The sequence below is a fragment of the Diadema antillarum genome, unplaced genomic scaffold, assembly GCF_040938485.1.
Source record: "Diadema antillarum isolate AM-2024a unplaced genomic scaffold, OU_Dant_1.0 seq00000945_RagTag, whole genome shotgun sequence".
Lineage (NCBI taxonomy): Eukaryota > Metazoa > Echinodermata > Echinoidea > Diadematoida > Diadematidae > Diadema > Diadema antillarum.
This window is the reverse complement of record NW_027271794.1, coordinates 625,372-643,687: the sequence shown is the minus strand read 5'-3', so window position 1 is coordinate 643,687 and position 18,316 is coordinate 625,372. Positions and strand designations below refer to the sequence as shown.

The following is an 18,316-nucleotide window of genomic DNA, read 5'->3' as shown; positions in this document are numbered from 1 at the left end:
ACCAGCTTCATTAAATTCAAGATTCATTTTTAAGTGAGGTTTCAGATTTTGCTCTATTTTCAGCCCTTTGTACGAAAACTTAAACTTTGCACTAAGGTACTGTTTGCACACTGAGTCTTTTGGTATGTGTGGGAGTGTGTGGTTGATACCGGGACAATGATGGTCTAAAACAATGACAAGGGTTTCAATGCTCTATCAGATAACAATGAGAAATTCCACTATAACAGCTAGTTTTTATTCATCCTGAAATAAAGCGTACGCCAGCATATGAAAACATGCTGACTTTTTTTTTTCTTGTACATACCATGAATTCAGACTTGTAGTGCCCAAGGCAATCCATCATGAATTATTAGGCCTATCATTAATAAAGCCTCGTCACAGTTTCGCATCCTCATAGTCAGTAGAGCCCGGAGCGACGCTCACCTGCGTATGCTTGAGGCTACATTCATTCAGCATATGCAGGCAAAAGGAGTTTGTACGCACATTGGCGCTCTTTTGATTTAGATTCTGACTCATGTTGACGTCAGCCAATCAGCGTACGCACTGTTTTGCTTGCTTGAATGGTTTGCTCGTTTTGCATATTTATTGTTATGTTCGCGCTTCTTGTTTCATACGGCGTAACCCTGCATCGCATCTCTCTCCATGCAGGAGTAGGCAGATGACATCATTTCCGGAACCCTGTCCCCTTTTCCTTCCTTTGTAAATATATCTCTTGTAAATATTAAAATAAATGTGATTAGTTTTTTGTAAATAATTTGAAGTAGTATAGGTTTTGTAATTGAATTTAAAGGCACATTTGAATAATTATATTTTTTGGAGCAAATTGCCCACCCGGCAGAGAGTTCCATCAAATCTAAAACAACAACAACATCTTGTTTCATACGTGCGGTTCTCCTCCGATGAGTGCACGTCGAAAACGTTCAGTAGTATGTATTTGTTTAACGCAATATTAATAAAGCATTCAAGTACCTTGGAGCAAGAGACCAGAAGCCGAGTTAGCAAAGCTCTGAAAAGGTGGCATCCGAGGTGATATTCATGTCTATTGTTCAGGGTCATTGTCGGCACACACTCACATAGGCCTACACATCACTGGTTCTTGTGTAAAGTTCAATTTTGTACAGAGGGTTCAAATTCAACCAAAATATGGAACCTAACTTTAAAATTAATCATGGATTTAATGAATCTGATTCACACTTTCATACTCAAATCACCTCCAACTAAATTGTGCAAGATTATTCAGCTTTTACTAATATCAATGACAGTGTCATCCGATAATATAGTTTTCGAACTATTAAGGATCAAAAGTGGGAAATGTGTGGGGTTTTTTTAACAGTGGTATAGTTTCGAGGTTTAGTGAATAGCGGCTAGTCCTACTACATGTAAGCATTGACTACTAGTAGTACATGTATTTGGTTTGGCTGTCTATGCTATTATCATGCCACGGAAGGGAATGATTATGCATGAACACACACACACACGTACACAAGTGCTTCCGCTTGAGCCGAGCATATAGCCATTGCACAATAGTTAGTAGTACATGTACTTGCACTACACGCTCCATGCGAGGAGCCGTCTTGTATCCCCACAAACGCTCGACCAAAGGCGCCAAGCCGCTGCGTGAATCGATCGCCACAACAAGCAGTAACATCCATCGTGGCATTCCCCAAATGCTGGGATCATTGTTCCCCGTATTCTCCACCTCCCTATTCGCGCTGTTGTCCTGAAAGAGGTGCCGCAGTCTTCAACATCTAAAACGCATCAAGGCAATCATGAGGTCGTATGTCGTACGCCGTGCAAGAGTGGACGATTGTGAGGAGATAATATCGTTGATCAGGGATTTTGCCGTCTACGAGAAAGCTCCGCCGCCGGCACTCACGCTAAAAGGTAAAGTGAAATCGAGGAGGTAGGCCTACAGGCCGCTTTACTTGCATGGTGAAGTGATCAAAGCGGTGACAATTATGGTCATGTGAATAGTTCTTGGTGACTGTCATCGTCCCTCACCTGTTCATGTGTCATGTAGATGTTATAGATTGGCGCTCGGCTGAGGAAATACACGTGTAGTACAGGTATTATATAGGTATACGTGTACTCAGTACATGTAGTAAATTGTACCTCGTGCCCGGACGCAGACCTCGTGCTGAGACACATTATGAATATTTATTAGCATGCTGGCCATTGCCAGCAGCTGGGACGTACATGAATATTCATCGTATCAACACTGCGTCCAACGCGCGGTTGACACAGATTCAGCCGAAGATATCGATGATTCATGCAATCATCGTACATAAACGCATATAATTATCATACACAGCAGTGGCGGGTCCAGGGAGGACCGCAATCGGCGCACGACCCCCCCCCCCTTTATTTTATTTTTATTTTTTGTAAAGCGCACCCTCTTTATGGAATTCTTCGATTCGCCCCTGCACAGTAATGTGTCCAAATATGAATCAGTGTACTTCATTTGATATGTTGAATTGACATCGATTTAGTCGATAATTAGGCCTACTGTTCGTATGTAATTCATTTCCATGATTAGTACATTAAAGATAATACATGACAGGCCCGTAGCCAGGGGGGGTGCGTCGGGTGCGTACGCACCCCCCCCCCCCCCCAAATTCTGAAAGGTCCACTTTTTCATAATAACGGTTTTTAGCAATTCTCAAGATAACAATCCAAATAAATATAAAGACACATTATATGCTACGTAAATGTGGAAGAGTACGTTTAACAATGTTAAAAATAATTGTACGAAACCCTTTTGTTGTATGAACCATCGGATCGTCCCCATGCACACAAACACAAATGTTATGTATCAATTTGTGCGAGCTATTGTTATATTGGCACTGCATGCCATGGCCCTTGGCGCGTGTGACCGGTGTTTTTTTTTTTCCACTGGCCGCCCGAGTACGTGCGATTCGTGGATGACATTGAGGTTGACAATTGCATTTTTTCACAGGAACAGAGGTAAGTGGATGAAAATCTAATAGCCTCAAGTTTACATATATGATAAAAATTAAAGAAATTTCCTCGAAATTACTATAATCGAAAACCTGAGACATTTTATATCTACGTCTCACAAAGATATAGTACATGTATATATAAGTACATGTTGGCATGATAATGCCTGGGGATAGATTATTATGTCAACTATTTTCCATTATGAATGCATGCTCCAATCAAATTGTGAAAAGGTGGTCATGAATTAGCATTTCTTACGAACGATCAGGAGAGACAAAACAAAATGAAAGGCCTGTCTTACTCCAGTTCTCTTGTAACACTCATTGGGCCATTATGCATGCCTAACGAATTATAACAGCATCTTTTTCTAGCCCTTTTGCTAGTACCAACATTCGAGAAAAGATCATCTATCAAGTAACTGTACGATCTCCGTGCATAAACTAATGCTTTTAAACACACACTTATTCATATTTTTCATAAAAAACACAGGTAATGAGCCGGATTGGGTTAAAATTCTCACTTACAGCTTTGTAGAAGTCTGAGTCAACAGTATCACACAGTACTTCAAGACGTATTAGGCCAAGTAAAAAAAGAAAGCAGTTTCTCGTCCGGGTTTTTTGAGCAAGGCGATGAGGGAGGTCCTTACTATTTAATATCTTACTATTTTTTCGTGGATTGTCAAAATGTAAGTAATATGTGTTTCTCGTCCGGCAATTCTGAGAAAGGTAACGAGAGAGGGGTTTAACTACTATTTTCTATATCCAATTTATGAAATGAAATATCACTCTGGTAGCTGTGTTATGAGAGACCAGGTCCCAAGTGTATGTCTTGCCTGCTCTCTGTGCATTTTCAAACAAATAGATATATTATGTGCCATACTTGAAACGAAACTTCATGCATGCAGAAATACATTTGCTTTTTCTTTCCACTACAGATGTCAAGGGAAAATGACCATCTTAATACTGGCATTTCTGATACCAGTGTACTTGCAATTCTGATGTATTGTGCTATTAATTGAAACAGGTATAAAACATGTCTTTCTACAAATGTACGACTGAAATTAATTCCATGATATTCAAAACACTGCTTTATTTATCATTTGTGTTTGTGACTTTTTGAGTCCACACAGCTGGTAAAACTATGTATAGTTCTTCACAGTACAATTGTAGCACATTCAACTGGAAACTGGCTTGTACAATTGCAGATGGATGTCAAAATGATACTGATATGGCATTATAGCATTAAACATTTAAAGATGTTTCTTCATGTTCTAAAAAGACATTTGATAATCACTCATCATTTGGATGATGAATGATTGTATACCAAAACTACATAAATGTAGTAAAACATGTACCTGTGCAGGTAAGTCACATTCTCCCTTCATTTCTTCCATGGCCATCATTACAGTGCTACCAAGAAGCAGCAGTGATATAAACAGCAAAATACAACGTGTAATGACAATTTCAGTTCACGCTCATCAAAACTGCTTATTACTTTTCAAAGTTTTGGCTATCAACATTCGTTTGTGGGTGTATATTGTTTGTTTGTTTGTTTCGTGTGTTTTTCCCTCGTGAAAGACGTAGTGATTTCTTCGTATCGAACGTAAACTGCATGTTTACCGTAAATAAGCCATTCAGCTCAGGGGGGCGTTTTATCAACGAGTTCGTCGGAGGTTTTCACCGACAAATTTGCTATCAGCCAATCAGACGCAAGGATTTCATTAGCTTTTAACAGTTGTCAGTGTAAATCCTTGCGTCTGATTGGCTGATAGCAAATTTGTCGGTGAAAACTCCGACGAACTCGTTGATGAAACGCCCCCCCCCCCCCCCCCAGCTCAGCTACGGCGCATTTGATTCATCGAACTTGCAGTAACCTCTTATAAGCAGGAGCACATGGCGCATTCCTTTAAACTTGAAAGTGAAGCCACGTGTTTGCACATCGGCGCTTCCACACACAGCGCGGCATTTTGCGATCATTGTTATAGCAGACTTTCCGATTCCAGTCAGGGGAATAGGAATTGGAATACTTCGGAAAAGACTGATGTTTAAAATCCAATAAAATGAAAAAAGCCTGAAAACAACGCGTGATTATGTTTTCATAGTAAACGATAATTGGAAACAAGGAACAGAGTACCGGTATCGCATCCGCTCACAAAGAAGCTCTCTTGAGAAGATGAAAGCATTCCACGTCCCCTGCTAGATAGTGGAAGCTTCCATAATCATCCCAGCAAGTTTTTGGAGGTACATACTTGCACTTGTACACATTCATTGCGAGAAAGCAATCAATCAACGTTGAACATTGCGTAGTTTGGCATCTTTATCGTGCTGGTGACCAGCTCGATGCTTCGGCATGTGTCATAACGTTATGTTTAGAGCCTGTAGGCCTCATAAGTCGACGAGTTTAATTCAAAATAGCAAAAATTGAAAAAATACGAATTCTGGTGGAAAAATACGAATTTTGGAGCTGCTGAGTAGTAATTTGTGCTTCCAAAGGTTGGCAGGTCTGGGCCCCGTTTTATGAAGAGTTAGAATTGATTATGAAGTCGATTTCAACTGTAAGTCTATGGCAGACTGTGTAGTAAGGAAAATTGAATTTTGATTTTATCTTTTGATAAAACGGGGCCCTGGCATTAAAGCCGTTCGCTGTGCACACGTGCGCTTGAGATCGGTTCTCTCCATCACTGCACTTCACGATTTTTTTTTCCAGCTCCAGAACGCGCGCATGCTATGCTGGCTGGCTGGTCTCCTCTATGACTAGTATGTGGTTACATTGCGCAATCAATCTAGCAGCACATGAAGCGGGCAACAGCACGAGAAAAATGTACAGAAGGTGCTCAACGTCCTGTCTACACCACGACGTACCGAGTGCGCTGTACATCACAGCCCAGGCCGCGCCCGCCCGCGCCCATCCAATTACAGTTCAACTGCTTTGTGGGTCATTCCTTCTTGCCGAGCTCGCAGTGTGAAATGCATGCGTTTTTACATACGCACTACAGAAGCTACAGCTGTACTACAGCTATAAAGTAGAGGACGCAAGGCGTAATTAGAAATGAGACATCACGATTGGTAGGTGAATTGTCAATTTATTTTTTTTTTCGGCGGCCGAAAAAATAGTAAAATATCGAAAAAGTCGATGCGGCAACTGAAAATCGATGCGGGCGGGGAGCGGGCTGGGACGAGAATTATGAATTTCTTGGTATTTTCAGCGCCATTTTGAAAATAGTAAATAGTAAAAAAATCGACGCGGCGGCCAAAATCGATGCGCGCGAGGACGAGAAACTGTTTTCTTTTTTTACTTGGCCTTAGTACAAACGATTTCTTGAGCCTGCACCGTTTCAGGCTCTGTTCTGGATACGGCGGTAGAAACTCATTCTTTTTTGTTGTTTATTTTATCATTATTTACTAATCTCTTTTCTAACTTACAGGTAGCGGATTTCTTTGCAGGCCAAATTCGGAAATGAAGTGTTGATTATTACTTATACATTTTCTCATGTTGTGACAGTTCTATTGGTTCTCATTTTAAAGTGAGCCAAAACCTAAGAACATTTTCACTTATAATATTTCCAAAGAGTATTATGCAGGCACGCAAACTCATTTTAGTTGTATTTCATTTAAATGTTATGGGTAAGAGGGTATGAGAGAGAATGGAAAGTGCTGAGCTATGAAGTAAAATGGTAAAGTAAAAAGTTTGTCAGATAGTATTACAAAAGAAACTAATTCTTTTTTGTTTGTTTATTTGATCATTATTTACTTATCTCTCTTCTAACTTAAAGGTAGTGGATCTCTTTGCAGCCCAAATTCGAAAATGCCTAGAGACAGCTAGTAACCAATTATGCTACTATAATTTAATAAATAAGAAATAACCATTCCAGCATGTATCTTAGTGTGCACAGTAAGACAGATCAAATCAAATAGGAAAACATCTGAGCACTAAGCCTGAGGTCTGAATTTGCACTCAACTTCTTCCAATGGCTAACGGATGTTTAATTTTTGAATTTCACTGACCTCCAAATTTCAGAAAGAAAACCTTCTTAGCATGATGGTTTATATGACATTTGACTGATATTGGAGATGTTTGCGAATCGGATCTACTACCTTTAATATTATTAAATCTAAAATGATTATTTGAAAGTTCGGAAATGCTGGAAATATCCTACCACAAGGAGGCAAAATATAAATGGTTCACATTTACAATTCATTTTGTTTAAAAAATTTTCTTATTTATTTTCGTTTTTGACAAACTCGCATATACCAACGGCAAATATACTGTATAGTAAAGTGAATGTTTCATCTTCCAAACAGCATCCAATGGGATGGAAAACTCCAACTGAAAGGTGGACACCGTGACCATACTCGCTAAAGAAAACGCGTAATAGGGGTCGTTTTTTCTCACGGATTAGATGGAAAGTGTGATGTACGAGCGTATATAATCAAAGGGTATCAAAAAGGCCGAAATTTGGGAAAATGGTATATTGTTCAATCATGATGAAGTACTTCTTTAGGGTGCAGGAAACATTTAAGGAATACTTGTTTTTAAGGCCCGAAAAAATCATATGATCATTACTCGTTTAGGGGCCATTTTGAAAGTCCATGTATGAGCATGGCGTCCACCTTTTAATTGTTGCTACCCCTCCCGGGACAGTATCAAAGGACCGTTTTGTTATTTAACGCCATCCCCCCTTCCTTTAAAAATCCTGGCTTCAGGCCTGCTAACGCGGGTATACAATAGAAAAAATAAAAGTTAAAACAACACCAGGAAAATCACTATTCTCAATTTTGCGGCGCGCTACGCGCGCAGAGTCTCGAACACAATTAAACTTTGCAACTTCCTGGCAAAATGAGTTTTTACTATTTCCTAGATGAAATACCGTAACGCGATTGCATGCAACAGACAAAAATACAAAATTCCTCGAGACTTTAAAACGTCATTAAAACAGTCAAAATTCACAATTTGCGGCGCGCTTCGCGCGCAAATTCTTATACAACTTTTGTAGTTCGGTCGTCCAAAGAATATATATATATATATATATATAATTGTGTGTGTGTGTGTCATCATTGGTATTGGTACCGAAGGTCCGTTTTTTTAGTGACCGCACCCCCCCCCCCCCCTTGAAAAATCCTGGCTACGGGCCTGCATGATAGTATTTTTGATGCAATGCTGGAAAGAGTTGGCGCTTAATTTAATCGAGAATCAATTTTCCGATGAATGATTTTAGAGATAGATGTATTTATCATGGTCCAACCTGGGACGAGTTGGCTCTCGATTTAGCCGAGTATCAATATTTATGAGATATAGTGTATGCACAGGAATATGATATTATGCATATTATTGCGGTGCAACACCTGGAAGGGCTGACGCTCGATTCAGTCGAATCTAGAGTAGATTATAGATATAGAGGAGATACTCTATAGCTGTATATGACAACGTATTGTGGTGCAACACTGTTGGGGCTCGATTCAGCCTGGGAGGTGAATTGATAATCAATATGAATTTGAGGTTTAACAATGGGACGACTTGGCGCTCGATTTAGCAAAGAATTAATTATGTAGGCCATAAGTGATACAAGCATAGATAAATTGCTTGATTGATTGATTGATTAAAAGGTCTTTATTCAAATAAAATCTGAGTCGGTGACAAAAAGTCGAATTACACAGATATACAGAGATTATACAGCAAAACAGATAAAATAATAACATAATCATAATACATAAAAAAATACATTACATTCAAACATTCAGTATACACAAATAATACAGTTTTAACGCTCCAAATTGTCATATAAATACAAAAAGGAAAAAAAAATGAATGCACATTTTATAAACAGTAACGGTACACTCCTAAATCATGCACAAGTGGAGCAACACACAAGGGAATGAGAGCCGAGAGGCGCTCGATTTAGCCAAACATCAATTCAATGATAGTAATTTGATATGATAGTTTTGCTGTTGAAAGGCATTCTTGCAGCCTATAATTTCACACAATATGCTGGAGTGTAATCCCGTTATAATGAAGTCCTCGGGGCCCGCAATTTTCTTTGGTTATAACAAAGTTCTTTATAACCGAACAGCAAGTATAAGATGACAATAGATATTAAAGGGTTTAGGACTTGGATTTTCGTTTCATTGTAACCAGAATTATAATCATGTTCGTTATAATGGGAGTGCATTGCATCAATGGTTAGGTTAGAGCTCGAAGAGTTGATCTTCCAATTCATTCAACCCCCCCCCCCCCCTCAAAAAAAAAATGGCAATAAGTGCGATAACATTCAGTATGGAAGCTTTCTTGTCCACACCCGATACGGTCAAGCCCTTGATTTAAGTATCTTTAAGACGGGATCTCCTTGAGGGCCTAATTGATGTTTTTCAATTGCATGTTTTACATGTATAGCTAGGTCTAGTATTGTTCGAGGAGGAGAAAGGTGTCTCTACTATACCTTTCATTCCGGCCAAAACTCGAACAAATTTATTCTTCATAACATTACTGTGGGGCTAATGAGGAGTCATCAAATCGACTTTATTTTCCCAAGCGCCATTTTATGATGTGCATGCGTCTGTCGAAACATGAAATTATGTATATTCATGACAATCATCTATTTGGATAGTTTTATGCCTGATTTGATGAATGAGAATTTGCCCCATCCATTCTGCAATATTGTACATTAATAAGTGGTTTTCGTGACATATTCAGATTTTATGTACACCTTTTAAACAAAAGTTGTTGGCAACCTTGACAACATAAAAAGCTTGTCCGAGACTTGTCCAACCTATAGCAACAAGTAATATTTCTTTGATTAAAGCAGGTTAATGGAATAGCTCGTCTCTGTGTTCCCGGGAATAAAACATCCATAAATTTGAATACATTTTATGAAAACGGTTTTTACAGAATATATGCATGTAATTATCAAAATTTTAGACAGGGCAAAGTAATTGAATCATCAAGGTACACATTTTTGGAATGACCTACACCAGTCAGAATAACCGGAAGAAAACATCAAGGTCAGGTTTTCGTAAAGCTGTCGTAGAACAGTTTTTGTTAGAAAGTTAATATTATACGCTCTTGACATAATCATCAACATAGTTTATGTTTGTTTGTTGTTGTTGTTTTTTTGTCAGAAGTACTGTAATCGACGTCGTTTATGACATACTGTAAGCCTACGTATCGCGTATAATGAATTTCTAGTTGATTAATTTCCTTTAACACTATCATATAGAATAGTATTAATGATAACAATCTGACAGTATATTATGACTGGATAGTACAAGAAAAAAAAAATAACAAAGAAAAATACTGCAAGGGGCCGGACTCGACTAGCATATTTTTTGGCTTCCATTTTATCGGGTGTAATTGTGTTTTTTCCATGTGACTGCATCATTTTGCGCAAACATGTACAATGGTTGTTACTGCATGGGATAATGAAATTCATTCATTCCATTTCACTTCAACAGTTCACAATGAAGAAGTATTTGAACTTTGATCCTTCTCCCAATCAAAGGGATAGTATACAAGTAGTTCTGGTTGAGAAGATTTCTTCAGGTTTCAAACTTTTTTGTTGTTGTGCACATGCGCGAGACAACTCTGGAAAGTGGCACTTCATAAACATTTGCGTCGCAGATCTAAGACTTGTCATTAACATGATTAAGCTGTGGAATATAGCGGAAATAAAGAAATCTTTTAACCCTCTCATCTGCTTTATACTCCTGTTTATACGAACAAAACAGATCTCCGCGAAGACTCTTTCGGTAGTAAGGCGTGCCAAACGGTCTACGTCGCGGAATACCTACCATCCGGGGACTCTGGGCAGGCGGACGTGTCGGAGGGAGCTGGTAACCGAGAGAAGGAGCTCGTTGGGTACGCGTCCGTCAGTTACATGCACGCCACTTTCACCGGCCGAGCTGGCTATCTTAACGCACTTTACCTGAAAGAAGGACATAGAGGTATGCCCTATCATGTTATGTTGGTCAAAGCGTTTATTTTGATTTGTAGTAAAGCGAGCAAAACGCAACACAAACTAACAGAATTACACACCAAACAACAACTATTTTACAAATGGCTGTCAAAGCTGTATCACCAACATGCCAGTATACTCACTAGGGAAAAAAAGACAAACAAATTCTTATGTAAGTTGCGTGCACGTGTTCTTCTTTGCAAAGCACATCGTGATATCGTATCCGGGCTATTACCCCGAGAGGGCAATTACCCCCCGGCTAAATACTGGTTAGTGGTAAGCTTAGAGTAACGATTAGGGTTAGGGTTAGGGTTAGGAGTTTGGGTTAGGGATAGGATTAGGATTAGGGCCAGGGGAAGGGTGCGGGGTAATTGCCCAGGGGGTAATTGCCCTAGACCCTTGTAATTCAAATAAATAGATAAACGGTCCATGCGTTAGAATGCTTGGGGTTGGAGTCTCTGTGGCATAAAGACATGATTCAAAGTAGGGCCTACTGTACAGGCACTTGATGCAGTCATAAATATCTACCTGAATTGTCTCTATAGTCAGACAACCCAGGAACTACTCTCTTAAAAAAAATCGAGTGAAAATTTTTACTCTTAATGGAGTGAATACAAAAAAGAGTGAATTTTGAGTGAAATTGGGGTGAATTTTGAGTGAAAATGTTCATTTTCACTCGTTTTAGAGTGACGTCAGGGATCACTCCAAAATCTTCGAGTGATCCCTGAGGTTACTCCAAAATGAGTGAAAATGAACATTTTCACTCGAAATTCACTATAATTTCACTCGAAATTCACTCTTTTTCTTGTATTCACTCCTTTAAGAGTGAAAATTTTCACTCGATTTTTTTTTAGAGAGTAATCGCCACCTCGTTCGGTGCAGCGGAATGGTGATGATGACGGTAAAAAATAACAATGATAATGATTATAGCCTGTAGGCCATGGTCAATAAAGCGCCAAACCAGTGAAGACTATTACTTTCATAATAGTATATGCCGCTGCTGATCTGAGATGGTGGACTGAGAGGTAGCTTCTTACATATTCAGGTTGATTAAATTAATCAAAAGCAAACAAACGAGAAGAAAGCATAGCGTCAAACAAACTCTACTGAGAACGTTCTCTAACTATCAAACAGTATATTGATTATCAAAGAGTTATAGATCCTTCCAGACTGTCATATTTTCATGAAACAGTTACGCATGCATTTGTCTCAACTTTTGCATTAGGCCAAGTAAAAAAAGAAAACAGTTTCTCGTCCTCGCGCGCATCGATTTTGGCCGCCGCGTCGATTTTTTTACTATTTACTATTTTCAAAATGGCGCTGAAAATACCAAGAAATTCATAATTCTCGTCCCAGCCCGCTCCCCGCCCGCATCGATTTTCAGTTGCCGCATCGACTTTTTCGATATTTTACTATTTTTTCGGCCGCCGAAAAAAAAAATAAATTGACAGTTCACCTACCAATCGTGATGTCTCATTTCTAATTACGCCTTGCGTCCTCTACTTTATAGCTGTAGTACAGCTGTAGCTTCTGTAGTGCGTATGTAAAAACGCATGCATTTCACACTGCGAGCTCGGCAAGAAGGAATGACCCACAAAGCAGTTGAACTGTAATTGGATGGGCGCGGGCGGGCGCGGCCTGGGCTGTGATGTACAGCGCACTCGGTACGTCGTGGTGTAGACAGGACGTTGAGCACCTTCTGTACATTTTTCTCGTGCTGTTGCCCGCTTCATGTGCTGCTAGATTGATTGCGCAATGTAACCACATACTAGTCATAGAGGAGACCAGCCAGCCAGCATAGCATGCGCGCGTTCTGGAGCTGGAAAAAAAAATCGTGAAGTGCAGTGATGGAGAGAACCGATCTCAAGCGCACGTGTGCACAGCGAACGGCTTTAATGCCAGGGCCCCGTTTTATCAAAAGATAAAATCAAAATTCAATTTTCCTTACTACACAGTCTGCCATAGACTTACAGTTGAAATCGACTTCATAATCAATTCTAACTCTTCATAAAACGGGGCCCAGACCTGCCAACCTTTGGAAGCACAAATTACTACTCAGCAGCTCCAAAATTCGTATTTTTCCACCAGAATTCGTATTTTTTCAATTTTTGCTATTTTGAATTAAACTCGTCGACTTATGAGGCCTACAGGCTCTAAACATAACGTTATGACACATGCCGAAGCATCGAGCTGGTCACCAGCACGATAAAGATGCCAAACTACGCAATGTTCAACGTTGATTGATTGCTTTCTCGCAATGAATGTGTACAAGTGCAAGTATGTACCTCCAAAAACTTGCTGGGATGATTATGGAAGCTTCCACTATCTAGCAGGGGACGTGGAATGCTTTCATCTTCTCAAGAGAGCTTCTTTGTGAGCGGATGCGATACCGGTACTCTGTTCCTTGTTTCCAATTATCGTTTACTATGAAAACATAATCACGCGTTGTTTTCAGGCTTTTTTCATTTTATTGGATTTTAAACATCAGTCTTTTCCGAAGTATTCCAATTCCTATTCCCCTGACTGGAATCGGAAAGTCTGCTATAACAATGATCGCAAAATGCCGCGCTGTGTGTGGAAGCGCCGATGTGCAAACACGTGGCTTCACTTTCAAGTTTAAAGGAATGCGCCATGTGCTCCTGCTTATAAGAGGTTACTGCAAGTTCGATGAATCAAATGCGCCGTAGCTGAGCTGGGGGGGGGGGGGGGGGGGGGCGTTTCATCAACGAGTTCGTCGGAGTTTTCACCGACAAATTTGCTATCAGCCAATCAGACGCAAGGATTTACACTGACAACTGTTAAAAGCTAATGAAATCCTTGCGTCTGATTGGCTGATAGCAAATTTGTCGGTGAAAACCTCCGACGAACTCGTTGATAAAACGCCCCCCTGAGCTGAATGGCTTATTTACGGTAAACATGCAGTTTACGTTCGATACGAAGAAATCACTACGTCTTTCACGAGGGAAAAACACACGAAACAAACAAACAAACAATATACACCCACAAACGAATGTTGATAGCCAAAACTTTGAAAAGTAATAAGCAGTTTTGATGAGCGTGAACTGAAATTGTCATTACACGTTGTATTTTGCTGTTTATATCACTGCTGCTTCTTGGTAGCACTGTAATGATGGCCATGGAAGAAATGAAGGGAGAATGTGACTTACCTGCACAGGTACATGTTTTACTACATTTATGTAGTTTTGGTATACAATCATTCATCATCCAAATGATGAGTGATTATCAAATGTCTTTTTAGAACATGAAGAAACATCTTTAAATGTTTAATGCTATAATGCCATATCAGTATCATTTTGACATCCATCTGCAATTGTACAAGCCAGTTTCCAGTTGAATGTGCTACAATTGTACTGTGAAGAACTATACATAGTTTTACCAGCTGTGTGGACTCAAAAAGTCACAAACACAAATGATAAATAAAGCAGTGTTTTGAATATCATGGAATTAATTTCAGTCGTACATTTGTAGAAAGACATGTTTTATACCTGTTTCAATTAATAGCACAATACATCAGAATTGCAAGTACACTGGTATCAGAAATGCCAGTATTAAGATGGTCATTTTCCCTTGACATCTGTAGTGGAAAGAAAAAGCAAATGTATTTCTGCATGCATGAAGTTTCGTTTCAAGTATGGCACATAATATATCTATTTGTTTGAAAATGCACAGAGAGCAGGCAAGACATACACTTGGGACCTGGTCTCTCATAACACAGCTACCAGAGTGATATTTCATTTCATAAATTGGATATAGAAAATAGTAGTTAAACCCCTCTCTCGTTACCTTTCTCAGAATTGCCGGACGAGAAACACATATTACTTACATTTTGACAATCCACGAAAAAATAGTAAGATATTAAATAGTAAGGACCTCCCTCATCGCCTTGCTCAAAAAACCCGGACGAGAAACTGCTTTCTTTTTTTACTTGGCCTTATGCGAGTTATATAGGTTAAGCTGTTGAGAAAATTTGATGCCTTAGTTTACAATGATTTTAATTACTCCAGCTGAATTACGTTGATCGCTGTGTAAAGATGATATTGTCACCATCCAAGATCGTCTAGTAAGCTTATGTGGCCCTCAAACGGGTAAAACAAAAATGCGCGGGGCAAGCGAGAAACTGTGGCTATGAACGCCAATGGACATCAAGACTAGGATACCCTGATTAGTTACACCTCGTTGCAAGAGGGCGCTTGTCGAAATGTTACTGCAGCTGCGGCGAGGTTCAAAAATACCCTGCATTATTCAAGACTAGGATACCCTGATTAGTTACACCTCGTTGCAAGAGGGCGCTTGTCGAAAATAATGTTACTGCAGCTGCGGCGAGGTTCAAAAATACCCTGCATTATTGTGTCACTCTTAAATCATGGGTATTCCCAGCGTTATGTGTATTTTGTTGGACTGTATCTATTTCCTTTAAGTGACATTCACTCATCATTTTAAATGGTTTGACATAGAGAACGACTAAAGGAACAGAATTGTATACAAAAACGTCTCAATGGAGTCGGCAGAGAAAGTAAAGTTTAACGATCTTTAGTTTTTCAACAATCAACGATACAAGTGCTTTATGTCTCTTCCATTGAACTATTGACACAAATCTCTGCTTTACTTTTTTTCTATTAGTTACATTGAATGAATCATATTAATCGCAATAATGATTACAATAAGCAATGACTGTTTTTGACGGAAAGGTTTATCAATGAGATTGATAGCTCTTACATTTTAATCATTACGAACAGGATTATTTTAATGGGGATCAAACCAATGGGGATAACTGTGGTGGGCAATGAACTCCATCTAATTGACATACTTGGTTTTGACTGCCACTGATTTTGAAATCAGAACACAAACACGAACATCAAAAGAACTCACACACACACACACACACACACACGCCCACACACACACACACACACACACACACATGCAAATCCACAGTCTATATGTGACTGCGTTCTGCATATCGTTTGCTATAGCATATAGAAACTGTGAAAGAGCGTTTTGGTATAGGATTAGGGCAGTTCACTTTTCCACGCCAATGGTCCAATGTTTCTAAATTTTCAAATGAGATTAAAGGGTGTCTTTGAAATGACCTTTCACCTGCTTATAGAATTGGCTCTGTGTGTTGCTATTGTTGTTGCAGGCACACGTCTGGGAACGGCTCTGATGAAGGGAATAACAAAGGTGAGGAATGTGCTGGTAGTAAGCCTGTCCCCTCTTCCTCTTGGCACCCAGCTTTTACCTTATTTACCTTATTTCAAAAATTGTTGGAAAGAAAACTTCAAAAACACCAGCTTTGTTGTTAGATCTTAGTACGTTTCTGTGAGTTCCTGAAAACATAACATTGAAGTTATTCCTGTAGGTCCAATAAGCGATTGCCTAGGATGTGCACTATATGTATGCATTTATGTACAGTTGTATAGTAATACTGTATGTATTCATGATCAATAAACAGTGGCCTGTCTTTATGACTTCAAATATTATTTTGGATCCCCATCTCCCCCCCCCCCCCCCCCCCCCCCCCACAGGAATGCCTGTCGTGCGGCGGGAAACTGATGAACTGGGACGTCCTGGGCTGGCACGATGACACCAAGAGATTTTACTCCAAGATCGGCGCCACCAACCTGTCCGAGACTAAACAGTGGGAATACATGCAGCTTCAAAAAGATGAATTGAAGAAATTCGCGTCTGACACGGAGTTTCGCTGTCCGCCCGGAGTCAGCATCACCTTTAACACAGACTAATTCGGGTGCGCGTCACTAGACCGACACCCACGAGTCATACAGCCTACGAGTTATACAGCCCACGAATCATACAGCCCATGAGTCCGACGCCAAGCAGACAAGGCTTACGAGACTCCATGTTGTAGGCCTATCTATCGAACTCGTGGGCTGTTTTTACCTATAGTGTCGGTCTCATGGGCTTTATTTGCTTAGTGTCGAACTCGTTGCCTGTAGGACTCATGGGCTGTATGATTCATGGGTGTCGGTCTTGTGGTTGTGATGACCCCGATACCCATGCTGCACACCTATTGTAGCTCTTTTTCACCATTACCTCCCGGACTTGCGATAACAAAGTTGTACTCGATACTATGTGAAATAGGTGGTATATGTTAGGGAAAAGGGTGCAATGCGGTCCTTGGTACCTGCATATTATTGGTCGATGCAATCCCGTTGTGCTTTTTTGTCTTTGTTTGAGGTGTTTTGACTCACAAGTGATCAGAAATGATAAGAAAAAAAAAAATGCTCATTTAGAACGAAAGAAAAGTGTATAGTCTTGTATCATGGGATATAATTATCTCGTCATGTCAGATCACATTTTCCATAATGCTATACTCGAGTGGAGAAAGCCATCACCCATTTCACTCACTAGCACGTGTCTGTCTGAGCAGTGCATTGTGTTATACACATTTACATAATGCATACTCAGACTAGACCGATATTTCGCTTTCAACAGTGAAATTTCGAACCCTTATTCCCTCAACAGCAACAACAACAACAACGTTGTTAATGTAGCTTGCAGAGTCGAGAAGGGGAAAAAAGAGAACTATAACCAGGGATGCCAAGTTCAAAAAAAAATTATGAGTGAGATTTTCATGGCTCGGCATCTTGGCATGCGAATGTGCGCGCTAGCGAGGGTGTGGGAGGGTTTTTTTTCCCCTGTGGCCTCCCACGGTATGGAGCTTTTTCAATTTTTAGCTCTTAATGGTGCGATCAGGTGCATACTTAAAGTGACTATTTTTTACTTATTTTGAAAGACAAAAGGGAAATATACCTTCAATTGTAACTATCACTTTAATCTTTTGAGCTATGCTCATTATTATAGGCCCAAGTTGCAGACTTTGCCCGATGCGTGAGAAAAATGGGTGCCATGCGTGAGATCGTGAGATGGCCCTTAAATGCTTGAGTCTCACGCAGAATGCGTGAGACTTGGTAGCTCTGTATAACTGAAATCGGCGCTTGTTTTCTTCTGCATTGCTATGAACTACAGTACGTTTAAATCATTGTACATGTATGTATGGAAGCCCACAGGTAACTGCGAATCCAAGGAGAGTATTGGACAGGTTTCTATGATGTTCTATATACCGTATAATACGTAGTCTAGGTGTTGTGCAATTTGCCATTTACATTTTTGGCTTCCCTCTTCACTTGCTTTCTTTTTCTTTTCTGTACGTTTTTCATTACTGTTACATGTAAGTATACACAAAATCCATAGTAGGGTATATACCGGGTGTCCCAAAAAAAGCGGAACGGTGGATTTTCAGTACCTTGCGTTCTAAAAGTGATATATTTTTTGACATTATTAGAAAGAGCATCTTCCGCAGAAGACCATGATACCAAAATCATTAAATTTGGTTCAGCACTTTTTATTCTACGCCAATTTCTGTAAATGCAG

The 18,316-nt window shown here is 39.8% G+C and overlaps 1 protein-coding gene across 2 annotated transcripts; it reads left to right on the top strand.

The window, feature by feature from the left end:
* Positions 1-1,568: 1,568 nt before the first annotated feature.
* LOC139741682 (diamine acetyltransferase 1-like) lies at positions 1,569-17,905 on the top strand. Of its 2 annotated transcripts, none has more exons than XM_071652263.1 (4): positions 1,569-1,884; positions 10,677-10,806; positions 16,065-16,105; positions 16,450-17,905. In XM_071652263.1, the coding sequence occupies exons 1-4, from the start codon at positions 1,770-1,772 to the stop codon at positions 16,506-16,508; spliced, it is 345 nt and encodes a 114-aa protein (XP_071508364.1). In that variant the 5' UTR covers positions 1,569-1,769; the 3' UTR covers positions 16,509-17,905. The 2 variants fall into 2 exon arrangements, with proteins under 2 accessions (XP_071508364.1, XP_071508363.1); XM_071652262.1 differs by having other exon boundaries at positions 10,677-10,892.
* Positions 17,906-18,316: the final 411 nt, after the last annotated feature.

Coding starts and splice junctions, on each gene's coding strand:
- LOC139741682 (XM_071652262.1), top strand. CDS start 1,770: ATGAGGTCGTATGTCGTACGCCGTGCAAGAGTGGACGATTGTGAGGAG. Junction 10,893..16,064: donor CCTGAAAGAAGGACATAGAG/GTATGCCCTATC, acceptor TTGTTGTTGCAG/GCACACGTCTGGGAACGGCT. Junction 16,106..16,449: donor TGATGAAGGGAATAACAAAG/GTGAGGAATGTG, acceptor CCCCCCCCACAG/GAATGCCTGTCGTGCGGCGG.